Here is a 19639-nt window from a genome sequence, read left to right on the forward strand (position 1 = left end):
GTCATCATGCAGCTGCTGCGCCGGTTTCATGTAAGAATCTGCTGCATTTGCTATTTCTTACCCCCTAGCATATGTTATCATTGTCTATTTGTGTACTTATTGTATGTATCCAGACTATTCTACATTATTAAAAAAATAACAATAACAATAACAATATATATATATATATATATATATTTTTTTTGCTATTTCTTACAAAACTGAAAGCAAACTAATTTGAGCTTCCTCATCAGCTATATACTATCCACACTACACAAAAATACATACATTTTTTGAATAAATTGAAAAAAATAAACCATACAAAAATAAAGGTATGCTTGTCATGAGTTCAGAAACAAAGCAAGCTTGTTTGACCCTGGCAAATACTGTACAACTTTATATACTTTCAGAAATTGATACATTGTCTCATCTAGAGACATACTGACCAATGGTAGAGTCCTGTTTCTTCCGACGTACGTTTACGTCGTGTATAGAAAGGTCCCTATAGAAACGTGTGTGGGTAAAGTAAACTGTCACTTTTTTTTACCATTAGGGTTTATTTTACGCATGCTACCGAATACCGATAAGGTGACACGCCGTCCTATTCCGTTATTATTATTTTTTAAATCCCCGTTTTATGTAACAGTTTAACATTTGAATACCTGTTCTGTAAAACCTCAAGTTTGGCGAAATAACTGGATTTTCAATTCGTTGCCAGTTGTAATTGATAGAATATCTGTCAAGTTGTGATTCACAGCAGAAGTGACTGGGTTTGGGTAGACATGTCCGCAGAAATGGACAAAACAACTGATGCAAGCGGGGGCGATGAAGAAGAATGGTTATATGGAGGTATGCTAGTCAAAACAGATTTGATGACACTATCTAGCGCATAAATAGTAACAGTTTGTCCACTGTTCTGTGTTTGGCAAACTTGAAAGTACGTGAGCTAAACAGTTATGTTAGCAAGAAAGCTAACCACAACACCAGAAACAACACGTGCACCAGCTTACCACGTTGACATCGCAACAGCTGTTGGGGATGTTTTTTTGTTGTTTCTCTCTTGCTAAGCAGAAGGAATTATTGAGTTCTGGCATTTACAGTAGATATTTGGAGACTGTCATTTTGTCTGTTTAGGTTTTGAAGTGTGTGTATGATGCAAACATGCTGATGTTTCTTTTCTGTGATAGATGAGAGTGAGGAGAAGGCAGAGGAAGAGGCACCTAATAGGTAAGTGACAGGTAAAACACCCACTGTTAAACTGTCTGTTTTACATAGCAGACAGTCACCTGGCTGTCTGTCCTATTCTGACCACTTGCCTAGATCTCAAATATGTACTGAGCGTTCCTGCAAACCAGACCTACACCAGACTACACTGTTAAATTGTTCCTTTTGTAAAATACCTATGCCCACATAAATTAGGTGTGTGTATTCTTGCAGCATAATACAAATGTTGGGGACACATGATTTATTTATACCCATCTTACACACTTTTTGTGGCACTTACACAAATGACACCTGTTCAGCTTTCTACACGAATATACTAGTCACGTGTCTATGTTATGCTGTTTGAGATTCACAACGTATAGCCACACTATTCACTCTTAGTCAGTTTGTACTGGTTCTGCAAATCTGTTTTGTTACATTCTCCAGCATCATCTCCCCTGTTTGCACTAATGATTCTTGTGTTCAAACCATTTTGATCGTGAGTGATAATTTACAACAGTAAGCAGTGAACTGATTTGAAATAAGATGGGCTAGCAGCAGCTTCATGCCCCATTAGGACCAATTTTGCTTTATTAATGAAGTGTTCAGATTGAATGCACTTTTCACTGCTCAATAATGACTGAGTGACATCATAATCGTTGTCTCTGGGTTGGGTGTGTTTGATGCCACTGTGTGCGCAACGCCTGAAATATGCGGCCTGTCAAGTGGCACATTAAAAACAGTTTGGATGCCTGTTAAATCCGTGGCAAGGCAAGCACTGTTTGTTTGTTTGAACAGGGTAAAGTGGATCTAAGCCGTCATTAGATAGGGGTTCTGATGGTCGCTGCATTGGGCTTTGTTAAAGCATATCGCCTCCGCGTAAACGCAGCATGATTCATCAATTAAGCTACAGTTACTTCACCTACAACACAGCCCTCGGAGAGAGAGAGAGAGAGTGCGTGTGTGTGTGTGTCACGCAACATGCCATGGGGAGCATGTTATCTAAATGATATCACATCTATCAAGCTCTGGTTCACTTAAAGAAATGATGAAGAGAGTTGACCCTTTTCAGAATCAAACATGGTCCAGCAGCTCAAAAAGAGACTTACGTCACGTCACGTTAGGGATTCTTCAGGCAATAGGCTGTCATTTTACATGTATCCCTTTACAAGGACATGTATTTAGTCTGCAGACAATTGATATCCCTGTTTGAAAACATCTTAACTTTCCCCTTATTGTCTATTCTTCAAATGTTACAAAAGTCTCAGTTTAAGTAGACGTTGTGGTCCTAGTGATGTTGTTTTTTTCACAGTGCAAAGGCCCAGCCGACTGCTGAAGAGGTCCATGAGAATGGAGTAGTGAAGCAGGTACCTACTGCTTAGGGTTATGGAGGAGTCAACCTGGGATAAACAACACCCTTCTGAACCTGACTCACCTGTTGAAATGGCAATCCGTCATGGAATTTCCTCAGAACCAAACTTTCTACTTGGAATATTCCTCTTTAACTGTGTGTGTGATTCATATAAACATGCTTTTATGAATGTATATTGTCTTTGTGTTTCTCTAATGTCAGGATACAGGCCAGGAAGATGAAGAAAGTGACAGTGACAGTGAGGATGATGATGACGTGTGTGTAACCATTGGCGATATAAAGACCGGAGGCTCGTCTCAGCCTTTCAAGTGAGTATCTAGACAATAGCAAGGTGTTAATCTATTAGATGTAAGGTCCCCTTTTTTGACCTGCTTGGTTCTTGTACCGGTTCCCACCAACATTTTCACTTATAAATCGATCTGTGGATACCGTAGATCGAAATGGCTTGCTTTGACCGATAGCCCTGGTTCCCTCGGACACAATAGGATTTCTGAGCCTGTGTGACGTAGGATATGAAATCTGAAACCACTTGAAGCTGGGATGTCCCTCCTACTGTTTAATTCGCTCTTCCAACTGTCCATCAACACCTGGCTATTTCCTATATTACAGCCACGGACAAAGCACATGCCTTCAATCATTACATCATAGCGCAGCAGGAGAGAGGGGTTTCATCACTGTAGCACATTCAGAGATTGATTTATAGCCATTAAAAAGCACTTTCTGTTTGTCATAGATGGACAAGATTAATATGAGATGAAAGGCGAGATCATAACGAGTTCAGGAAGCCAAGCTAGATCTCTGAGACGTTCACAGCAACATGGGCAGACGTTTTGATCAAGAGAGACCTTCAGAAAATATGCAAATGTTCTCTAACACTAAACATACATATATGTATTTTACAGTTCTAAGGAAGGTGTAATTGTATAATTTGATTATGCTATATTTAGAAAGCATATACAGTTGAAGTCGGAAGTTTTACATACACTTAGGTTGGAGTCATTAAAACTAATTTTCCAACCACTCCACAAATTTCTTGTGTCTGTTAGGACATCTACTTTGTGAATGACACAAGTCATTTTTCCAAGAATTGTTTAGACACTGTGATTTATAAGTGAAATAATCTATCACAATTCCAGTGCGTCAGAAGTTTACATACACTAAGTTGACTGTGCCTTTAAACCGCTTGGAAAATTCCAGAAAATGATGTCATGGCTTTAGAAGCTTCTGATAGGCTAATTGACATCATTTGAGTCAATTGGAGGTGTACCTGTGGATGTATTTCAAGGCCTACTTTCAAACTCGGTGCCTCTTTGCTTGACATCATGGGGAATCAAAAGAAATCAGCCAAGACCTCAGGGAGAAAAAAGTGTAGACCTCCACAAGTCTGATTCATCCTTGGTAGCAATTTCCAAATGTCTGAAGGTAACACGTTAATCTGTACAAACAATAGTACCAAAGTATAAACACCATGGGACCACACAGCTGTCACACCACTCAGGAAGGAGACAAGTTCTGTCTCCTAGAGATGAACATACTTTGGTGTGAAAAGTGCAAATCAATCCCAAAACAACAGCAGTGGAAACGGGTACAAAAGTATCTATATCCACAATAAAAAAAGAGTCCTATATCGACACAACCTGAAAGGCCGCTCAGCAAGGAAGAAGCCACTGCTCCAAAACTGCCATTAAAAAGACAGACTACGGTTTGCAACTGCACATGGGGACAAAGATCATACCATTTGGAGAAATGTCCTCTGGTCTGATGAAACACAAATATAACTGTTTTTAGTCATAATGACGATCATTTTGTTTGGAGGAAAAGGGGGAGGCTTGCAAGCCGAAGAACACCATCCCAACCGTGAAGCACAGGGGTGGCAACATCACGTTGTGGGTGTGCTTTGCTGCAGGAGGGACTGGTGCACTTCACAAAATAGATGGTTTCATGAGAAAGGAAAATTATCTGGATATATTGAAGCAACATCTCAAGACATCAGTCAGAAAGTTAAAGCTTGGTCTCAAATGGATCTTCCAAATGGACAATAACCCCAAGCATACTTCCAAAGTTATGGTGAAATGGCTTAAGGACAACAAAGTCAAGGTACTGGAGTGGCCATCACAAAGCCCTGACCTCAATCCTATAGAAAATTTGTGGGCAGAAGTGAAAAAGCGTGTGAGCAAGGAGGCCTAAAAACCTGACTCTGTTACACCAGCTCTGTCAGGAGGAATGGCCCAAAATTCACCCAACTTATTGTGGGAAGCTTGTGGAAGGCTACCTGAAACATCTGACCAAATTTAAGTAATTTAAAGGCAATGCTACCAAATACTAATTGAGAGTATGTCAACTTCTGAGCCACTGGGAATGTGATGAAAGAAATAAACTGAAATACATTATTCTCTCTACTATTATTGTGACATTTCACATTCTTGAAATAAAGTGGTGATCCTAACTGACCTAAGACAGGGCATTTTTACTAGGATTAAATGTCAGGAATGTGAAAAACTGAGTTTTTAAATGTATTTGGCTACGGTGTGTATAAACTTCTGACTTCAACTTTAAGTCATTTCAAGCCTTATTCATACAGTTTTGTTTAATAGGAAATACATCATGTAAAGTATTTTATATTTTCATCATTTGTACTGTACTCCAGCTTGTGTCCTCAGTAGTGACTACACCTCAACAATTTAACTATTTTTACCAGAAAGGTTTTAACCTTTCTTTGAGTATACAGCATTACTAGTTATTGTTTATGGCCCTCTCATGATAAATCATTACTTTTGGGGATTACGTAGATTACATTCCTGATGACTTTAGTTACATTTAACTGGTTTAAAATACAACAGTGTGTTACTGTCCTGCAATCTGGATTAGTTTTGATGCTCCAACTTGAGTTGAAAAGAGCATAATAAATTAGACCCTGTACATTTCAGGTGGAAAAACCTTTTGTGGAACACTTTTTTTCACCTGGCTGTCAGCGCAACTAACATCTATTGCTGTTGCCTCTCCTTTGTCACATCATATTATGAGTCCTGATTATGATTCTATGTTACAGTATGCATCTTTGGCAGCATTTTATGTCACTTTCAGCGGTCTTCAAAGCACAGTCTCCCGCATGAGTCATGGGCAGTGTTTACACAGGCAGCCCAATTCAGATTTTTTCTTTCAATAATTGTTTTTTTGACCAATCAGTTCAGCTCTGAAAAAGAGATGTGAAAAAATCTCATGTGATTGGTCAAAAGAACAATTAGTGGAACCAATGAGTTGGGCTGCCTGTGTAAGCGCAGCATGTCTCTGTGTGTGTCCCCTTCTTGTGGTGGTGATTTGTGTTTGTTTTTTTCCTCCTTTCATTGTGTAGTGCTTTTGGATCCACACCAGTTAATCTCAACATTAAGGCTGCAGGGAGAACACATGCGTCAGGTAAACACCCCTCATCTATTCCTGACTTCTGACCTTAGAAGTGAGTGTACAAAACTTTAGGATCACCAGCTCTTTCCATAACAGACTGACCAGGTGAATGCTATGATCCCTTATTGATGTCACTTGTTAAATCCATTTCAATCACTGTAGATGAAAGGAAGGAGACAGGTTAAAGAATGACTTTAAGCCTTGAGACAATTGAGACATGGATTGTGTATGTGTGCCTTTCAGATGGTGAATGGGCAAGACAAAATGTTTAAGTCCATTTTGAACGGGTTATGGTAGCAGGTGCCAGGCGCACCGGTTTGAGTGTGAATTATGGTCACTGCATGCGTAGGAACTCATCCACACCCACATTCATGGTAGTGGTAAGAGTGTGAAGTGAATGTATCATTGACTGTGTCCTGTCGTTTCCGGTGCAGTTGGCCCCAAAGCCAAAGGAGTGGACCTGGATGCACTGGGCAGTGTTAACGGAATCCCTGTGTTGGAGGTCGACATTGAGTCTTTTGAAGAAAAGCCGTGGAGAAAGCCTGGTAAGGGGGGTGTGTGTTGGTTGGTGTGAGGTTATGTCTTTGTGCGTGTTCTGTGCAGGTGTGAACTCCAGTCTGGCTGATGATTGGTCTGTGACGCGGTCTGTTCAGCTTTCAGTTATGTTTGTGTTTAGGTTCGGACCTCTCAGACTACTTTAACTATGGCTTTAACGAGGACACCTGGAAGACCTACTGTGAGAAACAGAGGAGACTACGCATGGGGTATGAGGGCATGAACCATGCTTCAGCCACTAAAATCATGGTAAGACATTACTTTTGAACATACAGTGGCTTCAGAAAGTATTCACACCCCTTGGCTTTTTCCACATTCTTTTTTGTGTTACAGCCGGAATTTAAAATGGACACACAATCTACACACGATACCCCATAATGCCAAAGTGGAATTATGTTTTTAGAAATGTTTACAAATAAATGTAAAATTAAAAGCTGAAATGTCTTGAGTCAATAAGTATTCAACCCTTTTTTGTAATGGCAAACTAAAATAAGTTCAGGAGTAAAAAAGTCATATAATAAGTTGCGTGGACTCATGTTGTGTTCAATAATAGTCTCCTACATGATTTTTAAAAGACTACCCCATCGCTGTACCCCACACATACAATTATCTGTAAGATCCCTCAGTCAGGCAGTGAATTTCAAGTACAGGTTCAACCACAAAGACCAGGGAGGTTTTCCAATGCTGCGCAAAGAAGGGCACCTATTGTTAGATGGGTCAAATAAAATAAAAAAGCTGACATTGATTTTCCCTTTGAGCATAGTGCCGTTATTAATTACACTTTGGATGGTGTATCAATACACTCAGTTGCCGGAGAGGAAGGAAACTTTTCTATGAATAAAATAAATGATACAATTCAATCCATTTAATCCCACTTTGTAACACAGCAACATGTGGAAAAAGCCAAGGGGTGTGAACACTTTCTGAAGGCACTGCATATATAATATTACAGATTATCAGAGTATAAGTGCAAGAATTGTTCCCATTTTAAGAAACATTCTCAGGCTTTGACATTGTTGAGGCTGTGTGAGTGCGTTGCTCTTCCTCTTAGGTCCACCAGGGACGTTCAGCCCATGGCGATAGGGATGGGGCCCTTTCCTGCTTTAGGTCTGACTATTCCTCCCCCAGCAACCACTACAATTCAGGCTCCTCCAGGTAGGTACCCCGGTCGATCACTGCCACACTTCACTGGTCAGTGTCACCTGGACCCCATCAAGGTGGTCAATTTGTTTATATATGTATTTTTTTTATTTCACCTTGATTTAACCAGGTAGGCCAGTTGAGAACAAGTTCTCATTTACAACTGCGACCTGGCAGTCAATGAGTCAAGTTTGTATTGGTCAGTGGTACCTGTGTCTGAGGTAATGTTCTTACCAAACACAATGTTACATCCTGAAGTTTTACAAGTCATGGAAGGTATGCTAAGTCACTTAACTATTAAGTGGTTTGAAATAAAGGTAGAGGTGCTGCGAGCGTTGCTTAGTTAAAGTGCTCTGTTCCCTCTCTAATGAAATCCTGATGTGCATCACCTCCCGTCACGTTCCTGTTAACGGCCACCTGTGAAGCGGTGTTTAGCTTTGGGGCAGGCTGAGCCCTGCGGGGCGGGGGCTTCTTTTACCATGTGAAGACAGAGGCCATGGAATTTGACTGCTCAATTACAGCGGCCAATCATTTACGGGCTTAGGCCCGTAGTAGCAGGCATTAGCAGACTGTTAGTAAATACTCCTCCTCTCAGCCCCATGGGCTCATTCTGGTTCCACTCAGGGACCAGGTGCTCTACGCCTCGAGGAGTGATGGACTTTTTCAAACACACACCCGCCCCTCCTCTCCTTCCCTTTCTCTCGCCCTCTCTCACTCTAGCTGTCTCTCTCTCTTTCACACGTTCTTTCACTCTAGCTGTCCTCTTTCACACACGCTCTCTCATTCTAGCTCTGGCTCTTTCCCTCTCCCCTCAGCTACCCTCTCGCTCACTTCCTTCCTCCAATCTTGTCTATTGTGAGTTTTAGCATGGCTCATGTCAGGTTGGTCCAGACTACAGACAGGGGGACAAAGGTGACTAAGATGGGCCCCTTAATTAAAGGTCTGTCTCTATATAAGGCCCCCTCCTCCTCCTTGCTCCCTCAGCAAGGTACCCCCAGTGGAGGTCATATGATTCTGAGCATTATTCAGCCAGGGGGAAAGCAGGAAGTCAGAGTATGACAAATGCACACGGCATTGTGCAAAGGATAAAGTGTTAAACGAGGTCCCACACTACACTACAGACCATCTCTCTCTCTATTGAGCTGTGAGAACGCTGGCAGCTCCAGAAGGGCGAAAGTGGAAACTTGATGCTTGGTTGAAGGAGCACGTATTGTATTCTTTCCACATTCTCTAGATGACTGTGTCCAGACTAAGGGAGGCTGTTGGTGGAATGGGGTTATTGTAGACCTTTCTTGTTACATAAAACTGTCATTTTAAGTTGCGATGTGTGTGTCAGCTTCCGGGGCTAAGCTGCTTTGTTTTCTATTTATCTGATATTCTGGTGTTTTTAGAGGCCAGAGAGAGGGGGCATTAGTGAGCCTGTAGCTCTTAGCATCACATCGGGCTGCTGCTTGATGCAGTTTTTAATGCTTTCCTCTTGTAATGTTTACTTTAGATTAAGTCCTAGTGACAGAAAGGGGTTAGTGTCCCATCTGTGTTTGGGGACGGGGGTTGTTTTGGGGAAGTGTTGTTAGCAGAGTGCAGTGAGAGGATGACCCAGATAAGGTCATGAATTAATGGACCTGGAGGATGGTGATGGGGTCACAGGCATTATATAAGTCTTCTACATCTGTAGTTTATGAAATTTGAAGGCAAAAGGCCATGCCCAGGTCACATCCTGAAATGTATCTGCATTTTATAACTTGACAAAAACAAGAGATATGCCTAAATATGCTTACTTGTTATACATGCTCCATGCACAAATACCAGTTGTATTCTGTATGTTTACTCTGTGTTCTGCGCTGGTCAGTAGAAAGCAGAGCGGCACCATTGATGTTATTGGGGGACAAACTGGTACCATCAGCCGGGTAGAGGGACGAAGACGTCACAATATAGAAGGAAATAACATCCAGGTAATGTGTGTCTGTTTTAATGTGATATTCTAAAATACATCCTGGGTGTTTCTCAATATGCATACTACCGTGCGCCGCACTCTCATGCTCAAGTCCATTCTCCGAGGGCGTTCTCTTGAGTACATTCTTGTGAGGACAAGTGTGGAGAAAACATAAAATATTGATTTGAGAAGCACTCTCACTTCCCCCTACTGTATTACCTCACCCTGCACCTCCCCATTCATTGAACCTTCTTCCAGCCAGGACAATGGCAATAGAGACCAAACAAGTTTATACACTAAGCAAATGTTTTACATCATACTTATGAGCTAGCTGTATGGGAATCGTAATAATCTAGCTAGCCAGCTAGTTTAACAGGTAAAAACGACGGAAAAACAAGTGTTATGCTAGGTATATGGCTAGCTGTCTATTTGTGGGTAGATGGCTACTAATTCTAAGTTGTTAGCCATATTACAATTCTATGTGCTTTGACAGTGGGTATTGTAGGCAGGTAAACTGGCCACAAATGGACACGGTATGTATTTATTAAAGTACCAAGATAAAATATTGTAGTCAGGCAACATATTAGTTTAATGGGCAACATCTCTTGTGTCAGATCAAATAATGGCCGACATTGTTTTCAAGAAATGTTGCGTTGTTTTTTTTACACGGTTGGGTCATATTCCTGTGCAGACTCTCTGAAGCTTGCATCGATGCATGCTTCAAAACACACCATCACCAAAAGTATGTGAACACCCCTTCAAATGAGTGGATTGGGCTATTTCAGCCACACCCGTTGCTGACAGGCGTATATAATCGAGCACACAGCCATGCAATATCCAGAGACAAATGTTGGCAGGAGAATGGCCTTACTGAAGAACTCTGACTTTCAATGTGGCACCGTCATAGGAAGCCACCTTCCCAACAACTCAGTTTGTTAAATTTCTTCACTCCTTGATCTGCCCCGTTCTTAAAAAAGTGCTGTTATTGTGAAGTGGAAACATCTAGGAGCATCAACAAGCTCACAGAAGAGGACTGCCGAGTGCTTAAGTGCGTAGCGTGTAAAGAAATAGTCTGTCCTCGGTTGCAACACTCACTACCGAGGTCCACTACCGAGGTCCACTACCGAGGTCCACTACCGAGTTCCAGTGAAGGGAAATCTTAACGCTACAGCATACAATGACATTCTAGACCATTCTGTGCTTCCAACTTTGTGGCAACAGTTTGGGGAAGGACCTTTTCTTGTTTCAGCAAGACAATGCCCCCTTGCACAAAGCGAGGACCATACAGAAATAGTTTGTCGAGATCAGTGTGGAAGAACTTGACTGATCTGCACAGAACCCTGACCTCAATCCCATCGAACACCTTTGGGATGAATTGGAACCGTGAGCCGGGCATAATCGCCTAACATCAGTGCCCGACCTCACGAATGCTCTTGTGGCTGAATGGAAGCAAGTCCCCGGGGCAATGTTCCAACATCTAGTGGAAAGCCTTCCCAGAAGAGTGGAGGCTGTTATTGGAGCAAAGGGGGGACCAACTCCATATGAATGCCCAAGATTTTGTTGTAATGAGATGTTCGACAAGCAGTTGTCCACATACTTTTGATCATGTAGTGTATGTACTAGCATAATTATCATCCGAGAAGTGCCCCCCCCCCGTGCTCCATTTCACATACTTTGATTTAGACTCATGCTCCGACCCTCCTGTACTGCAATTTGCATGTTCACGGTAGTATATATAGTGAGAAACACCCCCTATCTTTCCTCCTTGCATTAAGCTAGTAAATGTACCTACCTAGTCTGAGCTTTGTTTTTGTATGTACGTGTGTGTGGGTGCATGCATTGCAGGTGCTTTCTGAGCCCCCCTCTGACGCTGAGCCTACTCCCACTAAGATGCCCCCCTTTTTTCCTCCCAACATCCCCCCGCCTCCTTTCCCGCCTCCACCCCACAATGTCAGCTCCGCCCCTCCACTCATTCCTCCACCACGTAAGTGACCTCAGCCCCACAAACGCACACTAGCGCACAAACACTGCTCCCTTTCTGGGTGTCCTCTGATCAGCAGCACAGTTATGGAATGTAGAGGATAAGGTTAATAAGGATTGCATAAAGACACTGCTTGGAGGTCAGACAGACTGGTGAGGGTCACTCTCGTGACGCCACGGCGTGTTGGCTCCCTGGGGTCATGGGAAGATGACGTTCAACTATGACATTTCCCACTGTGATTAATTAGTGTTAGTGGCCACAATTTCTCTCTTTTTCGATCTGTTTTTCTCTCTCTCATTCTCTCACTTGCTCTTTTTCTTTCTCTCATTCGCTCTTTCTTTCTCTCCCTCTGGCTCGCTCATTCTCGCTTTCTCTTTTTCTATCTTTATTTCTGTCTTTCTCTCTCTCTCTCTCTCTCTCGTCCCACTGTGATTAATTAGTGTGAGTGGCCACAATTTTTCTCTATTTTTCTCACTCGCTCTGTGTTGATGCATCATTAGTACAGCCGAGGGGTTTGGGTGAACAGATTACAGTATAACCCGGAGTTGCAGGTGTAAGTCCCATGCTGAGAACCCTTGAAGGAAAGGCTTGTTTTAACCCGCCATGCATCATGGAGCATCAAGCTGTATAAATGACTGATACGTTCACCATGCCAATCCTGGAGGAATTGTGTTTGAAGCTGCACCATAAGTGATAATAAATAACACTGCATGTTGAAGGACAGGGTTGAGAGTTGGAGGTGGGTTAACATAACATAAATGTTTGTGTGTGCATGTGTCTGCCCTCTCTGGGTGAGTGTCTTTTCCCCCAGGTGTGTGTAATTCTGTCCAGGTGGGTGTCTGTCAGTGCTGTCAGTTTGCCTGACTTTCTCCTGATGAATATGAGAAAGAAGGTAGGAAGGACCCTCTGGCCTGAGCTCACAGCTGATCGCAGGCTGCCACCGCTTCATCTTCAAAGATTTCAAAATAGCAGGCCCCCTACTCACCCCAAACACACCCCCAGCACACCCTCCATACCGCCTGTTGTTCAATGAGTGCCAAAACTCCTAATACAACGAAAATAGCTAAATTCCTGGTGACCCTGGCTTTGAAGTGTTTTATTTTTTTTAAAGATCTGTGCCACTCCTCCTCCATTAAGTTACAGGCCCTGCCTCCTTTTGTGATGCAAATGTCCAACGCGATAAAAATAGCTTCTGGAAAAAATAAAAAGTGCAGAGCCAGCAGATTGTGGCACAAGAAATGTGCTGAACAGACCAACCATGGAAAGAGGGAGAGAGAGAGGGGGCTTTGTTATTCTTGGTGCAGTAGGGTCACATTAGCGGTCTAGTATTATTGCATGATGGGGACACGTTTTAGTGCAGGGTTGTCGTTGCAGGCCAGTTTGTGTAGTGAAGCACTAAGGGATGTTGTCTGGAGCTCTAGTGTAGTACTTCTTGTACTGATCAGTGTAATTTGGCAGATACAGTGTGGGTAGTTTGACACCTGTACTGACACTATCCATGTAAAAGCAACATTATCTGTGTCTGTAGAGCAGGTTTGTGGGTCTGTTGTAGTCCCAGCAAACAACAAACGTTCCTTACGTCATTACCTAATGTTTTCATAGAAATGTTCCGGTGATGTGCAAGGACTGTTTCCAAGAGACCGTTCCATTTAATGTTAAACTGAATTTACCCAGAACGTGGTTATCATGTTCTCAGAATATTCATGTTCTAGACACATTTCATGGGATGTTGCAAGAACGTTAATGTGTCTGTTTTTTTTACGGGTTAGGACAATATTTAATCAACATGACACCAAACGCACACAGAACATGTTTTCAGAATATAAGATATTAATGTTCTAGACACTTTTCATGGGAATGTTACAAAAATATTTTGGTGTCCAATTACATTTTAAAACGGGATGTTCCGTCATTGTCTAGATACCCAGCTTGTTCCGAGGACGTTCCTAAAGAAGCCTGATGGTTTCAAAGAACTTTAAGGCCTTCCTCTGACACCGCCTGATATAGAGGTTCTGGATGGCAGGAAGCTTGGCCCCAGTGATGTACTGGGCAGTACGCCCTACCCTCTGTAGTGCCTTGCGGCCGGAGGCTGAGCAGTTGCCATAACAGGCAGTAATGCAACCTGTCAGGATGCTCTTGATGGTGCAGCTGTAAAACATTTTAAGGATCTGAGGACCCATGCCAAATCTTTTCAGTCTCCTGATGGGGATGACAGTTTGTTGGTGTTGTGGACGCTCTCAACCTGCTCCACTACACCCCCGTCGAAGAGAATGGGGCGTGCTCTTTTCCTGTAGTCCACAATCCTCTCCTTTTTCTTGATCACGTTGAGGGAGAGGTTGTTCCCTGTAGACTGTCTCATTGTTGTCGGTGATCAGGCCTAACACTGTTGTGTCATCAGAAAACTTAATGATGGTGTTGGAGTCGTGCCTGGCCGTGCAGTCAGAGTGAACATGGAGTACAGGAGTGGACTGAGCACGCACCCCTGAGGGGCCCCAGTGTTGTCGAGCAGCGTGGTTGATGTGTTGTTACCTACCCTTACCACCTGTGGGCCATCAGGAAGTCCAGGATCCAGTTGCAGAGGGAGGTATTTAGTCCCAGGGTCCTTAGCTTAGTGATGAGCTTTGAGGGCACTATGGTTTTGAATGCTGAGCTGTAGTCAAGGAATAGCATTCTCACATACAGTTGAAGTCTGAAGTTTACATACATCAGTTTTTCACAATTCCTGACATTTAATCCTAGTAAAAAATCCCTGTCTTAGGTCAGTTAGGATCACCACTTTATTTCAAGAATGTGAAATGTCACAATAATAGTAGAGTGATTCATTTCACTACACTCAATTAGTATTTGGTAGCATTGCCTTTAAATTATTTAACATGGGTCAAACATTTTGGTTAGCCTTCCACAAGCTTCCCACAATAAGTTGGGTGAATTTTGGCCCCTTCCTCCTGACAGAACTGGTGTAACTGAGTCAGGTTTGTAGGCCTCCTTGCTCACACACGCCTTTTCACTTCTGCCCACAAATTCTCTATAGGATTGAGGTCAGGGCTTTTTGATGGCCACTCCAATACCTTGACTTTGTTGTCCTTAAGCCATTTTGCCGCAACTTTGGAAGTATGCTTGGGGTCATTGTCCATTTGGAAGACCCATTTGCGACCAAGCTTTAACTTCCTGACTGATGTCTTGAGATGTTGCTTCAATATATCCACCTAATTTTCCTCCCTAATGATGCCATCTATTTTATGAAGTGCACCAGTCCCACCAGCACCAGTCCCCGTAGTAAAGCACCCCCACAACATGATGCTGCCGCCCCCATGCTTCACGGTTGGGATGATGTTCTTCGGCTTGCAAGCCTCCCCCTTTTTCGTCCTAACATAACAATGTTCATTATGGGCAAACCGTTCTATTTTTATCTGACCAGAGGACATTTCTCTAAAGAGTACGATCTTTGCTTTTTTTATGGTGCTTTTGGAGCAGTGACTTCTCCCTTGCTGAGCGGCCTTTCAGGTTATGTCAATTATAGGACTCACTTTACTGTGGATATAGATACTTTTATACCTGTTTCCTCCAGCATCTTCACAAGGTTCTTTGCTGTTGTTCTGGGATTGATTTGCATTTTTCGCACCAAAGTACGTTCATTTCTAGGAAACAGAACGTGTCTCCTTCCTGAGCAGTATGATGGCTGCATGGTCCCATGGTGTTTATACTTGTGTACTATTGTTTGTACAGATGAACCTGGAACCTTCTGGCATTTGGAAATTGCTCCCAAGGATGAACCAGACTTGTGGAGGTCTCCAATTGTTTTTCTGATAGTTTTTTTTTTCTTCCCATGATGTCAAGCAAAGAGGCACTGAGTTTGAAGGTAGGCCTTGAAATACATCTACAGGTAAACCTCCAATTGACTCAAATGATGTCAATTAGCCAGAAGCTTCTAAAGCCATGACATAATTTTCTGGAATCTTCCAAGCTGTTTAAAGGCACAGTCAACTTAGTGTATGTAAACTTCTGACTCACTGGAATTGTGATACAGTGAAATAATCTGTTTGTAAACAATTGTTGGAAAATGTTCTTGTTTCATGCACAGAGTAGATGTCCTAACCGACTTGCCAAAACTATAGTTTGTTAACAAGAAATTGTGAAGTGGTTGAAAAACAAGTTTTAATGACCTAAGTGTAAGTAAACTCCCGACTTCAACTGTATGTGTTCCTTTTGTCCAGGTGGGACAGGGCAGTGTGGAGTGCAATATAGATTGCTTCATCTGTGGCTCTGTTTGTAATGTATGCAATTTGGAGTGGGTCTAGGGTTTCTGGGATAATGATGTAGATGTGAGCCATAACCAGCCTTTCAAAGCATTTCATGGCGTGAGTGCTACGGGTCGGTAGTTATTTAGGCAGGTCACCTTAGTTTTCTTGGGCACAGGGTCTGTGGTGGTCTGCTTGAAACCTGTTGGTATTACGGACTCAGACAGGGAGAAATTGAAGACGCTTGCCAGATGGTCTGTGCATGCTCGGTGTACACGCCTTGGTAATCCATCTGGCCCTGCGGCCTTGTGAATGTTGACCTTTTTAAAGAGCGTGATCACACAGTCGTCCGGAGCAGCTGATGCGCTCATGCATGTTTCAGTGTTACTTGCCTCGAAGCGAGCATAGAAATTATTGCGTTCATCTGGTAGGCCCTCTGCTGTGCTTCCCTTCTGTAGTCTGTAATAGTTTGCAAGCCCTGCCACCTCCGACTAGTGTCGGTGTCGGAGCCGGTGTAGTACGATTTTGTTCTTGTGATACGATTCAATCCTGTGTTTACACAAGCACTTGTTAACCCTAGTCTAAGGATTCACACTTGTAGTCCAGTGTTTTGGAATAACGGACAAACACATGTTACCAACAGCCATGCCGGTCAGTGTCGTATTAAGATTAGAGAGGACATTTTCTTTTTTGACCATGGCCTTGTTTCTATTACAGCTTATTGGATGTCTGTCATTCATATTTCATTCACCCAGGTCAACGTAACATTAATAAGTTTAGGCTTCTACATGATACTCTGATTTGCCCTACAACCATCATTGCGTTGCTGCAACCTAGCCTACAAATGAAAGTTTATAACTTAGGTGCACAGGTCGAGAGACATATTGGAGTAATTAAGGTGACAGACGGCGACACATTCAGTACAGCATTGCACACACTTGCCTGCATCTGGCCGATCCGGGGTCGAGTCATTCATCCAACCAGTTTCTATTGGACAAACAATCTTGTTTTTTTGGGGGGGGGGACAAAATTAGGTAGGTCCCTCCCCATTTCGTTCTGTTTGCTTCTGTTTAAGAAACGTTTTGCAACCGAATCGGCTGAATGAATACACCCCTGATCACTCGCACACACAGTTCACATTTATAGCCTACATCTTTGTCATCATAATGTTATAGTCAACTAACTTTAACTAATGCCTTAGTGAACCCACAATCCAATCAATGTGTACAAATGCTTTTGCTGTACTGCATGATTGTACACATTGATTGTATCATGGGTTTACTATCACGCGGTACAGTTTACAGCAAGCAGACGTAGCGTAGCGGGATGATCGGAATGCCGTGAACCAAGAGCATGTGTGTTCAAGCCCTAGGTAAGAACATGTTGAATAGTAATGACTGTATAAATGACCATGCACAATGTGATCATTTGTGTCAAATATGTATGTTGAAAATGCTGTGTATTGAAAGCATTGTGTGTGTGTGTGTGTGTTCCTCACCTTGCCAACAGACACAGAGCTCTAAATGGATCAGTTCCTTGATGGGCTTGGCAACAGTAACACGGGGTGATGTTTCTTTGGAACCATCAGGTGACGTCCTAAAAACGTCTTTAGGGAACAAGCAGTGAATTATCCAATAACCTACATGGGACCAGGACATTCTGTCATGGTCCCATGTTTTAAACGTTCTTGGACACAGGAATGTTCTTGCGATGTCCTGTGAAACGTGTCGAGATCATGTAATATATTATATTCTGGCAACCATGTTTTTTGTAGTGTAGGCCATCATTGTAAAATAAGAATTTGTTCTTAACTGACTTGCCTAGTTAAATAACGGTTAAATAAAAAATGTTGGGTGTGACGTTGGAATATTCTCCTAACCCTCAGGAAACTGGACACATGAATGTTCTTGCATTGTCTCATTAAACGTGTGTAGAATATGAATATTGTTTATTCTGAGAACATGGTAACCACGTTCTAGGTTAATTCTGTTTGGGATTAAGGAAATAACTCTAACGCCTAAACATGCTAAATAGATTCACGGGAGATGTTTGTTAACATGCATACATAGAATGTAACTAACGGAAAACTGAACCCTAAAACATCAGGGGACCATAACGGGTAATGTTACAAAAAACGTTCCATTTTCCTAGAATTGCTAGCTGGGGTGGTATCAGCCTATATCGACACTGATGCAGTAGTCGGAACATAATAGTTTTTGGATCAGTGATTGGCTAATTCTGCTAGGGCGCAGGTCAATGTGACTCACTTAGGGCAAGATCAATAATGGAAGAAACATTGACAAGCTAGTGCTGCCAGTTCAAAGTAGTGTATTTAGCTAACCATTGTGAATACAGGCAGCGCATAGAGTGGGGCAACAGTAGGCTGCATTCTGTAGAGCATATCGGTTCAATCTAAAAGCTTCCTGCATAATGACTCTGAAACGTTAGCATGCGAGAGAGCCACGCAAGCACAATCACCAGCAATTAGCCCTCAGCCATTATCTTTCTCATACGCTGCCAAGCGTGGCGCTTCAACCCTAATCAAATGCTTGCTTTGAGATCACGACAGGTAGGAACAATTACACACGCAAACATATATGGCATGTGTGAGTGTTTACTGTGTGCGTGCGAGCAAGCCCAATGCATTGGTCCATTGAAATACAGTACCAGTCAAGTTTGAGCAAACCTAATTCAAGGTTGTTGCTTTTTTTAAACAATTTTCTACATTGTAGTGAATAATAGTGGACATCAAAACTATGAAATAACGGATATGGAGTCATTTAGTAACCAAAAAAGTGGTAAACACATCAAAATATATATTTTATATTTTTCAAAGTAGCCATCATTTGCCTTGATGACAGCTTTGCACACTTAGCATTCTCTCAACCAGCTTCACCTAGAATAGTTTTCCAACAGTCTTGAAGGAGTTCCCACATATGCTGAGCACTTGTTGGCTGATTTAATTTTTTTCTTCCCTTCACTCTGCGGTCCAACTCATCCCAAACCATCTCAATTGGTTTGAGGTCGGGTGATTGTGGAGGCCAGGTCATCTGCTGCAGCACTGCATCACTCTCCTTCTTGGTTAAATGGCCCTTACACAGCCTGAAGGTGTGATGGGTCATTGTCCTGTTGAAAAACAAATGACAGTCCCACTAAGCACAAACCAGATGGGATGGCGTATCGCTGCAGAATGCTGTGGTAGCCATGCTCGTTAAGTGTGCCTTGAATTCAAAATAAGTCACTGACAGTGACCAGCAAAGCAGCCCCACACGAAGCATGGAAAAGGAGATGTGATCAAGGTTGGAACCACAGATACAAAGATCATTCGTTCACCGACTCTGCGTCTCACAAAGACTTGGTGGTTAGAACCAAAAATCACAAAGGACAGATTTCCACCGGTCTAATGTCCATTGTTTGTGTTTCTTATTATTAGTGACCTTTAGTGGTTTCTTTGCAGCAATTTGACCAAGAAGGCCTGATTCACGCAGACTCCTCTAAACAGTTGATGTTGGGATGTGTCTGTTACTTGAACTCTGAAGAATTTATTTGGGCTGTAATTTCTGAGGCAGGTAACTTTAATGAACGTATCCTCTGTAGCAGGGGTAACTGGGTCTTCCTTTCATGTGGCGGTCCTCATGTGAGCCAGTTTCATAGTGCTTGATGGGTTTTTGCGACTGCACTCAGAAACTTTCAAAGTTCTTGAAATTTTCCGGATTGAATGACCTTCATGTCTTAAAGTAATGGACTGTCGATTATCTTTGCTTATTTGAGCTGTTCTTCCCATAATTTCGATTTAGCCCTATTTGGTCAAATATCTTCTTTGTACCATCCCTACC

General features: G+C 42.4%; 1 protein-coding gene across 5 annotated transcripts in view; it reads left to right on the top strand.

Moving 5' to 3' along the window:
• Positions 1–453: 453 nt before the first annotated feature.
• fip1l1a (FIP1 like 1a (S. cerevisiae)) overlaps positions 454–19639 on the top strand; it is a 38392-nt gene continuing 19206 nt past the window's right edge. For 2 of the 5 annotated variants that reach the window (XM_046353003.1, XM_046353005.1), the window contains exons 1-10: positions 454–828; positions 1167–1206; positions 2495–2549; positions 2756–2862; positions 5907–5968; positions 6391–6501; positions 6633–6760; positions 7563–7666; positions 9501–9603; positions 11430–11568. In XM_046353003.1, the coding sequence (XP_046208959.1) occupies positions 762–828; positions 1167–1206; positions 2495–2549; positions 2756–2862; positions 5907–5968; positions 6391–6501; positions 6633–6760; positions 7563–7666; positions 9501–9603; positions 11430–11568 (916 nt within the window). In that variant the 5' untranslated portion in view covers positions 454–761. The remainder of the gene's footprint in view (positions 829–1166; positions 1207–2494; positions 2550–2755; positions 2863–5906; positions 5969–6390; positions 6502–6632; positions 6761–7562; positions 7667–9500; positions 9604–11429; positions 11569–19639) is intronic. The other 3 variants (XM_046353004.1, XM_046353007.1, XM_046353006.1) reach the window with 3 other exon arrangements.

The sequence above is a fragment of the Oncorhynchus gorbuscha genome, linkage group LG06 (genome assembly GCF_021184085.1).
Source record: "Oncorhynchus gorbuscha isolate QuinsamMale2020 ecotype Even-year linkage group LG06, OgorEven_v1.0, whole genome shotgun sequence".
NCBI classification, from domain to species: Eukaryota; Metazoa; Chordata; class Actinopteri; order Salmoniformes; family Salmonidae; genus Oncorhynchus; species Oncorhynchus gorbuscha.